The sequence below is a fragment of the Adiantum capillus-veneris genome, chromosome 22, assembly GCF_014529385.1.
Source record: "Adiantum capillus-veneris isolate H3 chromosome 22, ASM1452938v2, whole genome shotgun sequence".
Lineage (NCBI taxonomy): Eukaryota > Viridiplantae > Streptophyta > Polypodiopsida > Polypodiales > Pteridaceae > Adiantum > Adiantum capillus-veneris.
The window spans coordinates 88,525,299-88,539,108 of NC_140952.1; the positions used below are offsets into that span (position 1 = coordinate 88,525,299).

The following is a 13,810-nucleotide window of genomic DNA, read 5'->3' on the forward strand; positions in this document are numbered from 1 at the left end:
ATTGCAAAAGTAACCTTTGAAAAAAATAATCATTAGCTATATCAATAGCTCAGGTGTAAGTGTGTGTAGCTGGGTGAAGCAATCGTAGCCAAATGAAGTGACCAAAAGTAAGACAGAGAGAGAGAGAGAGAGAGAGAGAGAGAGAGAGAGAGAGAGAGAGAGAGAGAGTGTGTCCTCCCTATATCCATACAAACAAGCAAAAATAATTTTAGGCTTGGATGTGTTTTATAGGTGTTGATAGACCCTAACCACTTGTTATCCATGTCTCCAAACAACAAAATGATTTTATTCATATACATACAATGTATTTGATGATAAAAGAAAGCCATATATGAATGACAAAATCTAGTCAAATCTAACATGTATAACTTGTCAAAGTATTCATAAATATCTCATTCATATATGATAGAAGATAAGTTTATTATTCTCACACATTAGCATGCATTCAAAATTTCCTAATATACCCACTTTGTAAAGAGGATAGGACCATAGACCGACAAACCATTACTCAAGGCGTTACTAGTATCTAGATTCAACATGTCCAATAATAATTCAGAATGCCCTTTCGACAATTTTCCTTTTTTACAATTTCTCCCTACAACAATTACTAAAGTGGCATCAATAGGGACAAATTACCTCAACCTATTTCAAGTCTCCCACAAAAGATATACCCTTTCATAAGAGCATTAACACATTGTAGCTTCATAAATATCCAGATACCGTAGTAGCAACTAGCATTGGTAAGACATTAAACATAAAATCAGCTGTCTACTTTCTTATCCAAATCTCACTTGTATTTCCTTTAAGTGTATTGTAGAACTCCCTCATAAAAGTCAACATCTTATTCTACAAAGGCAAGGTTTAACCAAAATTATCAGACTAGATACCCAACAAGGTTCTTAGGTCAAAAAGATTAGAACTTACAAAGAACAATTGTATGTAGGTGCAAAGTCTTGACATCCTCTACATTGCCAATCTAGTAACCAATGTAGGGACACAAATGTGTTCTATCCGGAGCCCATGTTTTATCGATTCGCTTATGCAAGAATATAAGCCAGCTTAAATCAAGCCTAGTCAAAACGGAGTGAAAACAAGGAGGGCACCTGAGAAGATGACACAAGAAGCAATCTCCTTGTCTATCCATGGGTTCAAGTAATAAGTGCAATGGAAGCGGACAAGAGGATCTTCAATGGAAATCGTTACTATCTCCATGATGAAGAGAGGACTGTCTACACAAAAGTGTCCAAGTCACAAAGAAGTCACAAAGTATTAGGCCAAGGGACATGACAATGGCTTTTTAGAAAACATAATTCCTTAAGTGGAGTAAAAAAGTGAGGAGGTTGAAAAACCTGCCAAGAACTCAAGTAATCTCTGCAATGTAGTAAAGAAAAACTATTTTGAACAGTTCTGTTAGTTATATTTTGGGCAGATAGTGTAGCAAAAGTAGTTTTTTAGTTATAGCCAACAATCCCTGTGAGAGAGAGAGAGAGAGAGAGAGAGAGAGAGAGAGAGAGAGACGTTCAACCCTTCATCTTTCTTTACCCACAACACCAATATTTGCTCCACAATTATGTGCGAAAGGGAGTAGGTAGGAGTACTTGAAATGAAATTGGTTAAGCCATAAGAACAAGAAAAACAAAGCTAAGATGGCGATATGCCAATGGCCGGAGTATTACAGCATGATGAGTAGCGATATGCTGTGTCTTTATCAAGCAAATGTGTGGAATTCCTGCTTTAGATCATCCAGACCCAAGTGACAGTACACTAACCAATCTTCCAAGCACCACTTTACCTGATTCCCTACCACTTATGGTTTATTTGGCCACCCTATATTTTAAGTCCTTGAGAAAGACATAAATCTAATATACGCACAACATGCTTGGCCCACAAATCAATGCAAGGGTGCCAGTAATGTAGAAACCAATCTATGTCAACCAGGTGGTGTTAAGTTTGATTCTGCACTTGGGCAGGAAATGTAGCAGGAAAACTGGACCCGAGTGCCCCAAAGAAGACCCCAATATAAGGACTACTGAGTGCCGAAAAACCTTGAAGCGTTCAAAATGGCACACACTTCCATGCAGTAACTTTTAGGATCAAACTAGACGGGTCATGATGAACAAATTGCAAGCAGTATACAGCCACCATGACAGGCTGGTAAGAATAAGAATTCTGGTGCCAGCTTTCTAATGATATGAATTGGAAGTCACATGAAACACCTAGAATAAGCTATCCCCCCCACCCCCCCGCCAAAAAAAAAAATAAAATCAATGTTAACTAACCCTGCATTTGCCTACTGTAGGTGAAATTAAACCTAAACTGTTTGGAGCATGTACAAAAAGCTAACCCTAAGGCTTGAGGCATGAATCAGGTGGACCTCCTTGGCTCAGTGCTTTTTCGCTTCCTTTTCGACACCTCATTTTGCTTTGGTGAGGTTGAATCGGGCACCTCTTCTGGTTTCGCGCATGATGGACAGAACCATGCTCCCTTAGGCTTGTCTGTCAGGGGAGGATTCAGGCAGTACGTATGATAGCCCTCATCACAAGTATCACAAAGGAGAATTTTATCATCATCTGCATCGATTTTGCATACCCGGCAGAGGCAGGAAGGGCAGTACCAAGTATTGCGAGGCATCCTCTTCAGAGGAGGCTGAAGACAGGACATGTGAAAACGATTTGTACAAAAAGAGCATGAAATCATGGACTTGGTGCTCTCGCTGCCACAGACCTTGCACGCATTCTCATTTCCCAGAAGAAATCGAGGTTCCGGAGGTTCATCATCCACAGTAGCCACTGAAGATCCAGGTTCCTTTACTTCCTTTGGTGCAGCATTCTCAACGCTCTCATCTGGAGGTCTCCCTTCTGAAATGGGTGAAGGATGTTCAGAAACTTCATGCTCGGCGTCATGTTCCGTATCATTCGCGACTGCAGAAACTTTTGGTATCCGGATGCATACAGAACAATTGTGACCATCTGGTTTGGAGGAATCATCGTGAACATCTTTACCAGACGACCTTTGATTTTCAGCGCATTTAGGACAGTACCAGGATTCATCTGGCACACTGCCAATTGCAGGGATAATGCAGTTCATATGATAAGCAGCTTCACACCCATCACATCGAAGAACGTTATCATCCTCTGTCTTACAGGCTTCACAAACTCCACTTTTGCCGGCGCTCTTGTGGAGCTGCTTGGTCGTTTCATCACTTGCAGCTAGTTTCTTGCTCTTATTCTCGTTTTTTGTACATGAGGGGCAACACCATTCACCTTCTTGCAGTTTATTCGACGGAATTCCCGTGCAATCCATGTGAAACGCTGCCTGACAGAGCCTGCACATGATGTAGTCCATGCCTTGCTCAAGCCCACAGCTCTTGCACACCCCTGATACCTTGTCTGCAACCTTCATTTTAAATACCAAAGGCTTTTTGGATTTGACTTCTTTTTTTGACAGCCGTTTGCTTTTGTAAGTTTGAGTTGGAAGTTCTTTTTCCTGAACAGAAGGGCCCTTATTGGTCTGTAAAACTGTAGGCTTCCCTGGAGGGTTGCCTTTCAGAACATGAGAATCTTTCAGTGAGATCAAATTCTCTTCATTACAAGGCTTGCCATGTTGAGCATCAATATGAAGCTGCCCCTTTCCTTCAGAAACATCCTTTAGAGCAGCACCTTGAAACAAGCTTATTATCTGAACAAAACAAAACAATATGAACAATTACTATGTGGCGAAAAGAAACAATTCATGCATGTGTGCTGTATAGATCATCATTAAACATTGCTTGCAACATGAACAATGTAAACTAAAGATGCTGTTCGCAATGAAATTGACGAAACACAATAAACTGCCACATCCATTAATGCTGAGTTCATTGTCAAGTTCCATTGAGAAGTTGCACAAAGAGACGGTATAGCAGGAGTACTTGATGCTGATGCTAGATTCATGGGCCAAGATAGCATCACCCTCCTTGAGGAGGCACTCAGCATCTTTTCAAGATTAGCCTTACATCCTCTATGCTCATATGCAAGAGTCTAGGTACTCTACAGAAGCCGAAACAAAGTGCCATGCATGGGATTTTTCATCCCACTTTCACGAAGTTCTATGAAAACTATATTGCACCTAACAATGAATAGAAACACATCAGGACAAAGTCTTACCCCTCACCAAGTTCTATGAAAACTATATTGCACCTAACAATGAATAGAAACACATCAGGACAAAGCCAAACCGCCCCCCCCCCCCCTTACACAATGCAAAATCTTTTTAAAAAAATTATATATATATATATATTAAACAGTAATAAAAGATACAAGAAAACAGTGAACTGGCCTACTCATCAGGGAGACGCATCGGTCCTAGGAGCAACGAAAGACCATGAGAGATCCATGCATTTAACAGCAAGTGAAAATCACTCACAAGAACTTCCAAAGTACCAGGACGGGCAGTATGGCCTCTTACTGCTGTCTAAAAAACTAATGCCTTACACATGACCGAAAATGCCAATGCCTCATCCATCACAAGAAAGGGAAACCTATATTCTCCATTTCAAGCGTAGCCTCTCCTTGATCATTTACAAAACCACCATTGAGGTGTGATCATTGGTTATATACTGCCATGCCAGTGATATAAATGCCTTCTTTGAGAAGCCAGCTATTTAGAAATAGCCAGATAGTTAAAGGAAGCATAAAAGGGGAGCAAGGGTTTCATCTTGGAGATAAGCAGAAGCTCAAGGCTCCTCTGGACGGAGACATCACCCGACACGCAGATGGATTGAGAAATTATTGGGAAAGTAAGCCGATGACTGTCTCCTTCACAACAGCCTTGAAAAAGGCTATCTCACCGCCATATCCTAAACCACGGTTGTTGTATAGCAATGGCATATAGATATAGGGTGCATGTGCTAAGGCTGAAACAGTGATGACATTACCAGCCACCCTGTGGGCACTGCATAGCAGCTGCAGCTATACCTTTTTTAATCCATTTCTGTGATATACAGACATAGGACAGCGTGCTTTCTCATTTGTCTGAAACGGTAGTTTAGCCTTTCAGACATTAAACATGGAATTTCATCTGTTCATCATATGTTTATCATCTAATTGGGTCTGTTAATGCTTATGTTTATCCTCTTCAAGTTGTTGCTGTTAATGATCTTCTGTGCGTTTTTCACAACTTTGACTTCTGCTTTATTTCACCTTCCCCCTCTTCTCGGCCACCTTTCCGTCCTTGTATAGATACATGCATGATCATACACGAAATGTGGTTTTTTTTGGGTGGGGGCGGGGGGGAGGGGGAAGGGGGATGGGGATGCATCTAAGAATCACAAAATCATAACCTGCTGCTTGTACAGTTTGTCTGAAAACTCCAGAAGAGACTGCGCAAGGGCAACAAGCTCGTTTCCAACAGCAGAAATATTCCTCCAGACCTACAACACCAAACACATTTTCACCCATAAATTAAGACATAGTTATAAGCCAATACCTCTCAAGCAAAGGGGAATTTCTTTTGGGAGGGAGGATGGGTGGGTGGACTTTTTTTTCGGTGTGTGGGGGAAGGCACGCAGGTGGCCACAAGTAGAGCAATGTGAATGTGAGGGATATCACTAGACAAAGACCAAGAAATGCATCAAGAGGATGTGATTGATTGCTACAGGTGGTATTTGGTTTTAAAGAAAACATCAACTGCAGAAAGAAACACCAAATATTTCAAATTTGGAATTGGATAACAAGAAACAACCTGGTGCAGTAAGAAACGATCATGGTCTTAAAAAGTTGCATTCAAATGCGAGGCTAGCTAAAAAAGACTAAAGCAGCTCCTAACGCAAAAAGGTTCATATTGGTGGTGCTAAGCGAATGATATACTAAAACCTTGATAGGGACTTGACAAAAATAATGGCTGAATCTGAGGTGACATCTTAAACTAGCCTCTGTCTTTTGCTTTGCAAATCACGTTAATGTTCTAGAGACCCAAAGACAATTACAAAAGGCACTTAAAGGTAGAGACAGTAGAAATCATCGACCCTGTAGGCTGTCTTCCAGATTCCAAAAATCAAAAGAGACTAACCAAAATTTGCCCCAGCTGAACTCTGGAAGCCCCATCCCCCCAGGTTTCTTCCCCAAGTAGCCCAAAACATTCTCATTGCACAAAACATACAGAAAAGAAGCAATAGAGTTCATCTCAAATTTTGTCTTTTCTGTCCAACTTCTTTCAGCCGTCAAGAGGCAACCGATAAAGTTGCCCTCACTAGCCTCAAACAACCCGCCCCCAAAAAAAAAACTCCCTGGTCTTCCAATCCCTCCACAGTCCCCAGTCAGTACATAATTTGAAGAACTCATCGGAGAAGCACCTAAAAACTATATTACAAGGTGGAGCCATACGTATTGTACAAAACGTGTTTTGTTCAAAAGGTATGGAGTACTGTCTCAATTGAGTTGTAAGGTACGTAAAAATACATTATATTTTGGATAATCATCAATTGAGACGCTGCTGGAGCGTAAGCGGCCACAATTTGTCGGCACTAGTTTTTTTTCACATATAGTATTATAATGTTGAGTCTAGTTAAGACTCAATTTTGGACATTCTCTACTTTTTGTAACGCATAATGCAATCATGCCTCTCTTTTTTGAACATTTTTGTCCAATCTCTCGACTCGTCACTCTCCATTGTCTACATTTTGAAAATGTGGCACTTCAAACTTGTAGTCACGTCACTTCAGACTAGAGAGTCTTGATAAATAATACTTGTAGATTATAGAGATTGTTAACCTATTGCTAAGGCATAAGGTCAAACTTCATGTAGCCTTGAATATTGATGTACCGCATGCCGGCACGCATAAGCAGCCAAGTCTTGCTACTTAGACTCTAGACTCTTACCTGTAAGGCTTAAGCCCTAGGCAATGGACATTCCTACTTGTAGATGTTAACTCTAGACTCTTAAGTCAAAAAGATGCATGTTTTCTATTTTTTTGTCATACGCCGCGGCAACGTACGTCTAAATTTTTTTTAGTTCAACTAGTACCGTACCTCATCGTACGTGTACACATCATACCTAACCGCATGTGTCAACCCTATGCTCATGGACTTCTGTTTCAAACAGTATCACCAAATTTCTTTAGGTAATCCGCTACAAAACCACTAGAGAGATCTTCCGAAAAGGCAAAAAGGTGTCCCAAAAATGTTCACTATAAGTAGCATGTCACGTGCACATCTAACCTAACGTGCACGTGGACAAGCTGGTCCTACTTCTAGGGTTTGGGTTGAAACCGGCCCGAGAGGCGGTAGGCTTTGGCTTTCACCCGAAATTCTTTACTTTAGACACTTTAGACACACACAGAGAGCACTTTAGAAAGGTATCCTGCCATGGAATTATTACTTATGCACACACACGGTTTGGAAGCTAGAATGCTCCGAGCGACGCCAACAACCTATAGGCCCCAAATTTGGCGCCCCTTTCGGTATTTCTTTATTCTTTAAGAGGGTAAATTACAAAGTAGAGCCCTGGGAATTCTTTACCTGTATCCAACTAGATACCACCTGTTTTGGTAAAATTTCAGCAACATAACAACCCCAAAACTTGCCCGAAAACAATTCCCCTGTTGGAACTCACTTCCACTCGCATAAACCCTCTGATTCCTGCCCAAAAACAGTAAATTCAGCTCGCTGTATTTACTAGACTTTTCCTTGCCTTCAGCCCTAAACAGTCCCCGAAGTGTCCTGTATCAGAGACCACTATTCCCAAGGGTTTTGGCGTCCGTATGGCTGAAAAACAGTCAAAATACAACGCATAATCAGTGCTAAAATCGCACCTGTACGATGAGGTTATCACCCTCACCGGTGCCTGCTTTTGTAGTAGTAGTTAGCTACTCTTGTTCTTGCTCAAAGAGGCTCTTGCCTCAGCACAGAAGTATGAAACCACACAACTGTACATCAGTCAAATGAAGAGCCCTCTTGTGGGGCATCATATAACTACATGTAGGGAGAGAGAGAGAGAGAGCAGTGTGTAGTAATCACTCCTAGCACCACACGGTACATAGAATGGAAAGCATGCACTCCATAGCTCTTAACCTGTGACAGGAAGTTGCAAAATGAGCCTCCCACCTATAAATTCAGCGCCACTTCTTCTTGCATGATGAAAGTGCACAGAAATGTGCCACTTGGCACGTTTACAGGCCATTTCCCGTTTCGGGGTTTCCGCCTAAAAATATCCCGATTGGTTGCCCAGTTGACTTTGCAACAGAGTTCTAAAATGTTCCCCTTGTCATTCCCCGAAGGTAATGACGCTAACACATTTCATGGCCCAAAATAGCAATTTCCTAATTTTTAGGAGATGCTTCCGCTGGACTCTATCACAAAACGGGAGCGTACACGAGCACTTAGAAAATCTGAAAATTATAATTCTTTGAAAACATGAAAGAAGGGAGAAGATCGACACAGTATTGGGGACCAAAAGATGGGCTGGTCCCCCCCCGTTAAGAGTATTCTTTTATTCAAGGAGAATTCTTATACAAGCACGAGAACCCGAGGAAACCCCTCCGTTCTGCAGTCTTAGACCCGAAGGTCGTGCTTTGCCGTAAAGGGCTTGGGCACAAGGCCGTTCCTTCCTATAAGGGACTTAGGCGCGAAGCCGTACTTTCCCGTAAGGGACTTAGGCGTAAAGCCGTACTTCCCATGAAAGGACTTCCCGTGAGACGGGAGATTCCTGCAAAACAAACCACACAAAGCAACAATTCTCAATGTGTATCAACACCTTATACCTGTCGCTCCTTGCTCGGAGAATCAACCTGCGTACTCAGTCGTCACGCGAGCACTTGCAAATTCCGTCGCCAGTCTCTGCTCCAGAATCCCAACGCTTGCACTTCCTGTTGCTTCCGGCTCCTCCAAACTGAAACGCTGGCTACCCTTTTATAGGGTTTGACACCCGGCAGGAATAGGGGTCCAAAAGCAGAGCTTGGCGCTCCTAGAGAGAGGAGAGAGAAAATCGCGTTTTCTAGAGAGAGGAGAGAGAGAGATCGCAATTCAGCCCCCCTGCGTTGGTTTTAGTGCATGCTTTTTCTATAAGAGCCTTGCCTGCTTTATTTTATTAATAAAGGGGCCGGTCACTTAAAAGTAACCGGTCACTTTATAAAATAAAGTGTGAACCTGTTCAAACTTTAAAAACTCACTCAATTAGTGAAACAATGCTACACGGACACATTCCAGGCGTCCTCGGGTGCTGGACACGACACAGATGCAATGCAGACACAAACTCCTCGCGGGAAAACATCTGTCCTCCCGCGACTGTTCCTGCTTTTCGTAAAAAGCTTCATTGAACCCATTTTTATTCTTGTGCTTGCGTTCTTACGCGTATTTTCTTACTCAGTTCGGATTTCCTCCTTAGCCTACGGGATGCCCCCTTACTGATGCACCCGTCAACCATGATGTGACGCATCAGAGGCACTCGTAACCCGGCCCTTTCCACCGAACTTACCGAAACTCCTTCGCGATGTTTACCGTCACCCATCAAATGACACATCAGAGTTGTCCGTTCTTGATGGCAGTTCCTGTAGCTACAATCTTTTTAACACTTCTTAGTGCACATAATAAAATATCCTAAAAAAGAGATTTAATCATTAAAAAAATAAGAAAATAGTCCAATTAGCAACATCCCTCTGGCTTCTAAACAGTTGACCTCAACTGTAGTGCTTGGACATATTCCTCTAGTATCTCGGGATAAGCTGCTAATTCCTTCTGCGTCATCCATTGAGCATCTAAGTTCGAATAGTTCTTAAACTTAACCAAATACTTCCGTGTTATCTTTCCGGATTTGAGAGACCGCTCCTGATGACTTACTATCTGCTCCGATTGGAGTATTTCTTCTGTTTCCTCAACCTCAGGAGGTTCCTCAGCACTAGGCTGGCTTGGAGGCGGTCCCACATACGGCCGGAGTAAACTCACATGGAAAGCATTATGGATCTTCCAATTAGGCGGTAGCTCTAATCGGAAAGCGACATCATTCACTCGCTCAGTGATCTTAAACGGCCCATAATAACGGGTAGAAAGTTTTACCACTTTCCCCTTATGAGACGCTTGTTTCTTAAGTCTTGCCTTCTCAAACTTGAGTAAGACTAATTGTTCGACTGTTAAGTCTAGATTCCTTCTGTGCTTGTCTGCAGCTTTCTTATGCTTTTCCTGAGAGCGTAGAATAGCTCTCCTAACTTGCCCGTAGGCTGCGTCCAAATCCCGGACAAATTCATCTGCTGCAAAGATCTTATCCTTAGTTAAAAGGATGGGTGGAAGCAAAGGCTTACCATAAAGAATCTCAAAAGGTGCTTTCCCCGTCAATGAGTGTATGGTATTGTTATACGCATACTCGACAAGAGGCAAATATTTCTCCCAATCAGATTGCCGGTCTGACATATAAGCTTTTAACATATCCAATACTGTGGAATTGGCTATCTCACTTTGCCCATCTGTTTGAGGATGGTAGGCAGATGAAAAATTCAGCTTTGTACCAAGATTATCCATCAAGGCATGCCAAAAATTTCCTGTCATGCGAGGATCTCGATCACTCACAATTGACTTAGGCATTCCATGAAGCTTAAAGATCTGTGCCAGGAAGACCCTAGCCATATGATCTGCTTTGATCGTTTTCTTGACTGGTATAAAGTGTGCTTGCTTGCTAAGCCTGTCCACAATGGTCCAGATCGCGTCATTTCCGGTTTGAGTTCTAGGGAGGTCCATGATAAAGTCCATGGCAATACTTTCCCAAGGTTCATTAGGCACAGACAAAGGTTGTAGCAACCCAGGCGTCTTATGCCAATCATACTTCACTTTTTGGCAAACCAAGCATTCCCTGACATACTTATCAATGTCAGTTCTAAGGCTAGGCCAAAAGAAATATCTTTCCATTGCTAAGGTCGTAGGGAGAATACCCCGATGACCCGCATAAGGCGAAGCGTGTGCTTCATCCATGATCTTCTTTCTTAATGGTTCCGCCACACATATAGCCTGATGGTGGTAGAGATAACCGTCCCGAATGGAATAGGGAAACTCATTCTCTCCACGATGTAGCTTTCCCCAAATGGTGGAGAAGTCTGGATCATTCGGATACAAATCCGGTAGTGCTTCTAATTCTTGGTGATACACCGAAGTGATAGCGTTCACCCTTGGCCGCCTAGATAATGCGTCTGCGACCACATTCTTACTCCGAGCCGTGTGAAGGATCTGGAAGTGAAACATAGACAAAAAGTTTGCCCATCTCATCTGCTTCTCAGATAGTTTCCTTTGCGTGAGAAAATACCGCAAACTTTGGTGATCAGTCTTGATCACAAAATCCGCTCCTAGAAGATAGTGCTTCCAGTTGGATAAGGCGTGAATCACAGCCGTGAGTTCCTTTTCGTAGATTGATGCATGCAACTCTGCATCCTTAAGCCGTCTGCTTTCATAAGCCACTGCATGGCCTTCTTGGTTTAACACTGCTCCGATGCAATCACCTGAAGCATCGCAGTGAACCTCAAATGGTTTCCTTAAGTCGCGCACTATCAAAATAGGTCCATGGCTTAGCAAGTACTTGAGCCGATCAAAAGCTCCTTGTTGTCTCGATCCCCATCTGAAAGGAATCTTCTTTGTCAAATCATGAAGTGGTCCTGCTCCATGAGCAAATCCTCGGACAAACCTTCGATAATATGAACATAATCCCAGAAAGCTACGTACATCATGTACCGTAGTGGGAATAGGCCAATCTTCTACCACTCGGATCTTGGAAGGATCCATACTCACTTTATTGTGGGAGACTATATGGCCAAGATAGTGTATCTCAGAGAGAAAGAACTCGCTCTTCTTTGCATTCATATGCAACTCATGCTTTGGCAATTCTTGAAACACTAAGTCCAAGTGCTTCTGATGTTCCTCTTCTGACTTAGAGAAGATGAGTATGTCGTCAAAGAATACTCCCGTAAAAGCTCGATACGGGCTGAAAATGCGGTCCATCATGCGATTGAACGTCGCAGGAGCATTGGTCAAGCCGAAAGGCATTACCAAAAATTCATATAGTCCAAAGGTTGTGCGGAAAGCAGTCTTATGGACATCCTCAAGGGCGATCCGTATCTGATGATACCCACTCTTTAAGTCTATGCGACTAAAGATACTTGCACCCTGCAACTTATCAAGTATATCATCAATCCGAGGGATCGGAAAGCGATTCTTGATTGTGATCTTGTTTAAAGACCGATAGTCTATGCACATTCGAAACGTGCCATCTTTCTTCTGCACCAGTAGAACTGGAGGGCAGTAGGGTGAAGCACTGGGCCGTACTAGCCCTTTCTCTAGAAGCTCGTTGACTTGCTTCAAAATTTCCTCTTGCTGAGCAAGACTTACCCAATAAGGGGGTTGATTGGGAGGCGAGCTACCCAGTATGAGATCTATGCAGTGATCTTCCGGGCGTACCGGAGGGAGTTCATCAGGAAGTGTTTCCGTGAAACGATCCTTGTACTTTTCAATAAATTGAAGACGCTTAATTTCCTGACTAGAGAGAGAGTCCCTACTAGTTTTATCCTTTGCACAAATCAAGTAAGCAGAAACACACTTCTTCATTTCTTTCTTAATGGAGATATGGCTTACAATTGGGAACTGCCAATCTCCTGCATCAGCTTGAATCTTTATTTTCTTACCCACATGATCAAAAGTGAGGGTCTTTTCCACATAATCGGCAATAGGTGTCATGTGCACGTGCCATGGCATACCCAAGATGATATCACATCCCTCGATGGGTGCCATCAAAAATGATTCGCGGTCCTTGTACTCGCCAATCCGAAGATTGAGTTGTCCTTGCACGGGAGTTGCATTGGTTGTCAACCCCTCGAATGCCGATCCGGATGTAACCGGAGTGCCAAGCTGAGCCGGTGTAAGGCACAAACGTTTTGCAGTATCCAAGGAGATGAAGTTATCCGTGGATCCTGGATCATAAAGAATCAATACTCGCTGGTTGTTCAAAGACCCCCAGCCCTTCAGAAGTTGACGCTTCCCTTTCTCCGTTTCTGTGTTTCCTTGAACATCTGGAATTGAGTTCGAGCTTGGCGGTGTGGATTCCTTCCTTGCTTTCTCTTGCCTCGTAGAGGCTTGTTCTTGCCGTTGCTGCTTTAGCGGGCAGTCCGGTTTCATATGTCCTTTCTCGCCACAGTAGAAGCATCTTCCTTCCTCTCTGAAAGTTTGAAGTTGAGTAGGAGAAAGATACTTAGTTCGCTTGCCAGTGCCCTCTGGCTTCTTAGAATGATCATCGTCCCTCGATGGAGGACGTTTTCTTTGGCCCCCTTGGTCATCGTAGACCCCTCTTTGTCTTGCACGGTAAGTGCTATGATCCATCTTTCTGGGCGTCCCAGTTGAGTGCAAATCCTCAGCAATGATTGCTGACTCCATCATCCTCTGAAGAGTATCATGCGGATACACCTTCATACTCTTTCGAAGCTGCGGTTGGAGACCCGCTTCGAACTTTCTTTTCTTTTCCTCGTCGGCAATCTTCATGAACGGAGTGACCTTCAGAAGAACCAACCAATACTTGTCCACATAGGTCGTTACTCTTTCATGTTCCTTCTGGGCAAGCCAGTCCCATTCCTTCCGTATGTCCTGCTCGAAGTCACGCGGAAGAAATTGTTTATAAAATTCAGATTTGAAGCTCTCCCAAGTTCTGGCCTGAGAACTTTCCAGACTCTTGGCTAACCACCAATTACTTGCCGTTTCCTTGAGGTGCATCCCCACATGGCGTAATTTGGATTTTTCTGTGAAGTGCCCATTGGTAAAGGCGACTTCAAACTTTCTGATGAAGGACAGTGCTTTGGAGATGTCTCTTCGTC

At 43.0% G+C, this 13,810-nt stretch overlaps 1 protein-coding gene across 3 annotated transcripts in view; it reads right to left on the minus strand.

The window, feature by feature from the left end:
- Positions 1-2,034: 2,034 nt before the first annotated feature.
- Positions 2,035-13,810, minus strand: part of LOC147429756 (uncharacterized) — a 56,279-nt gene continuing 44,503 nt past the window's right edge. For all 3 annotated transcript variants that reach the window (XM_086495996.1, XM_086495997.1, XM_086495995.1), the window contains exons 4-5: positions 5,321-5,410; positions 2,035-3,678 (exon numbers count right to left, since the gene is read on the minus strand). In XM_086495996.1, coding sequence (XP_086352122.1) covers positions 2,365-3,678; positions 5,321-5,410 — 1,404 coding nt within the window. In that variant the 3' untranslated portion in view covers positions 2,035-2,364. The remainder of the gene's footprint in view (positions 3,679-5,320; positions 5,411-13,810) is intronic.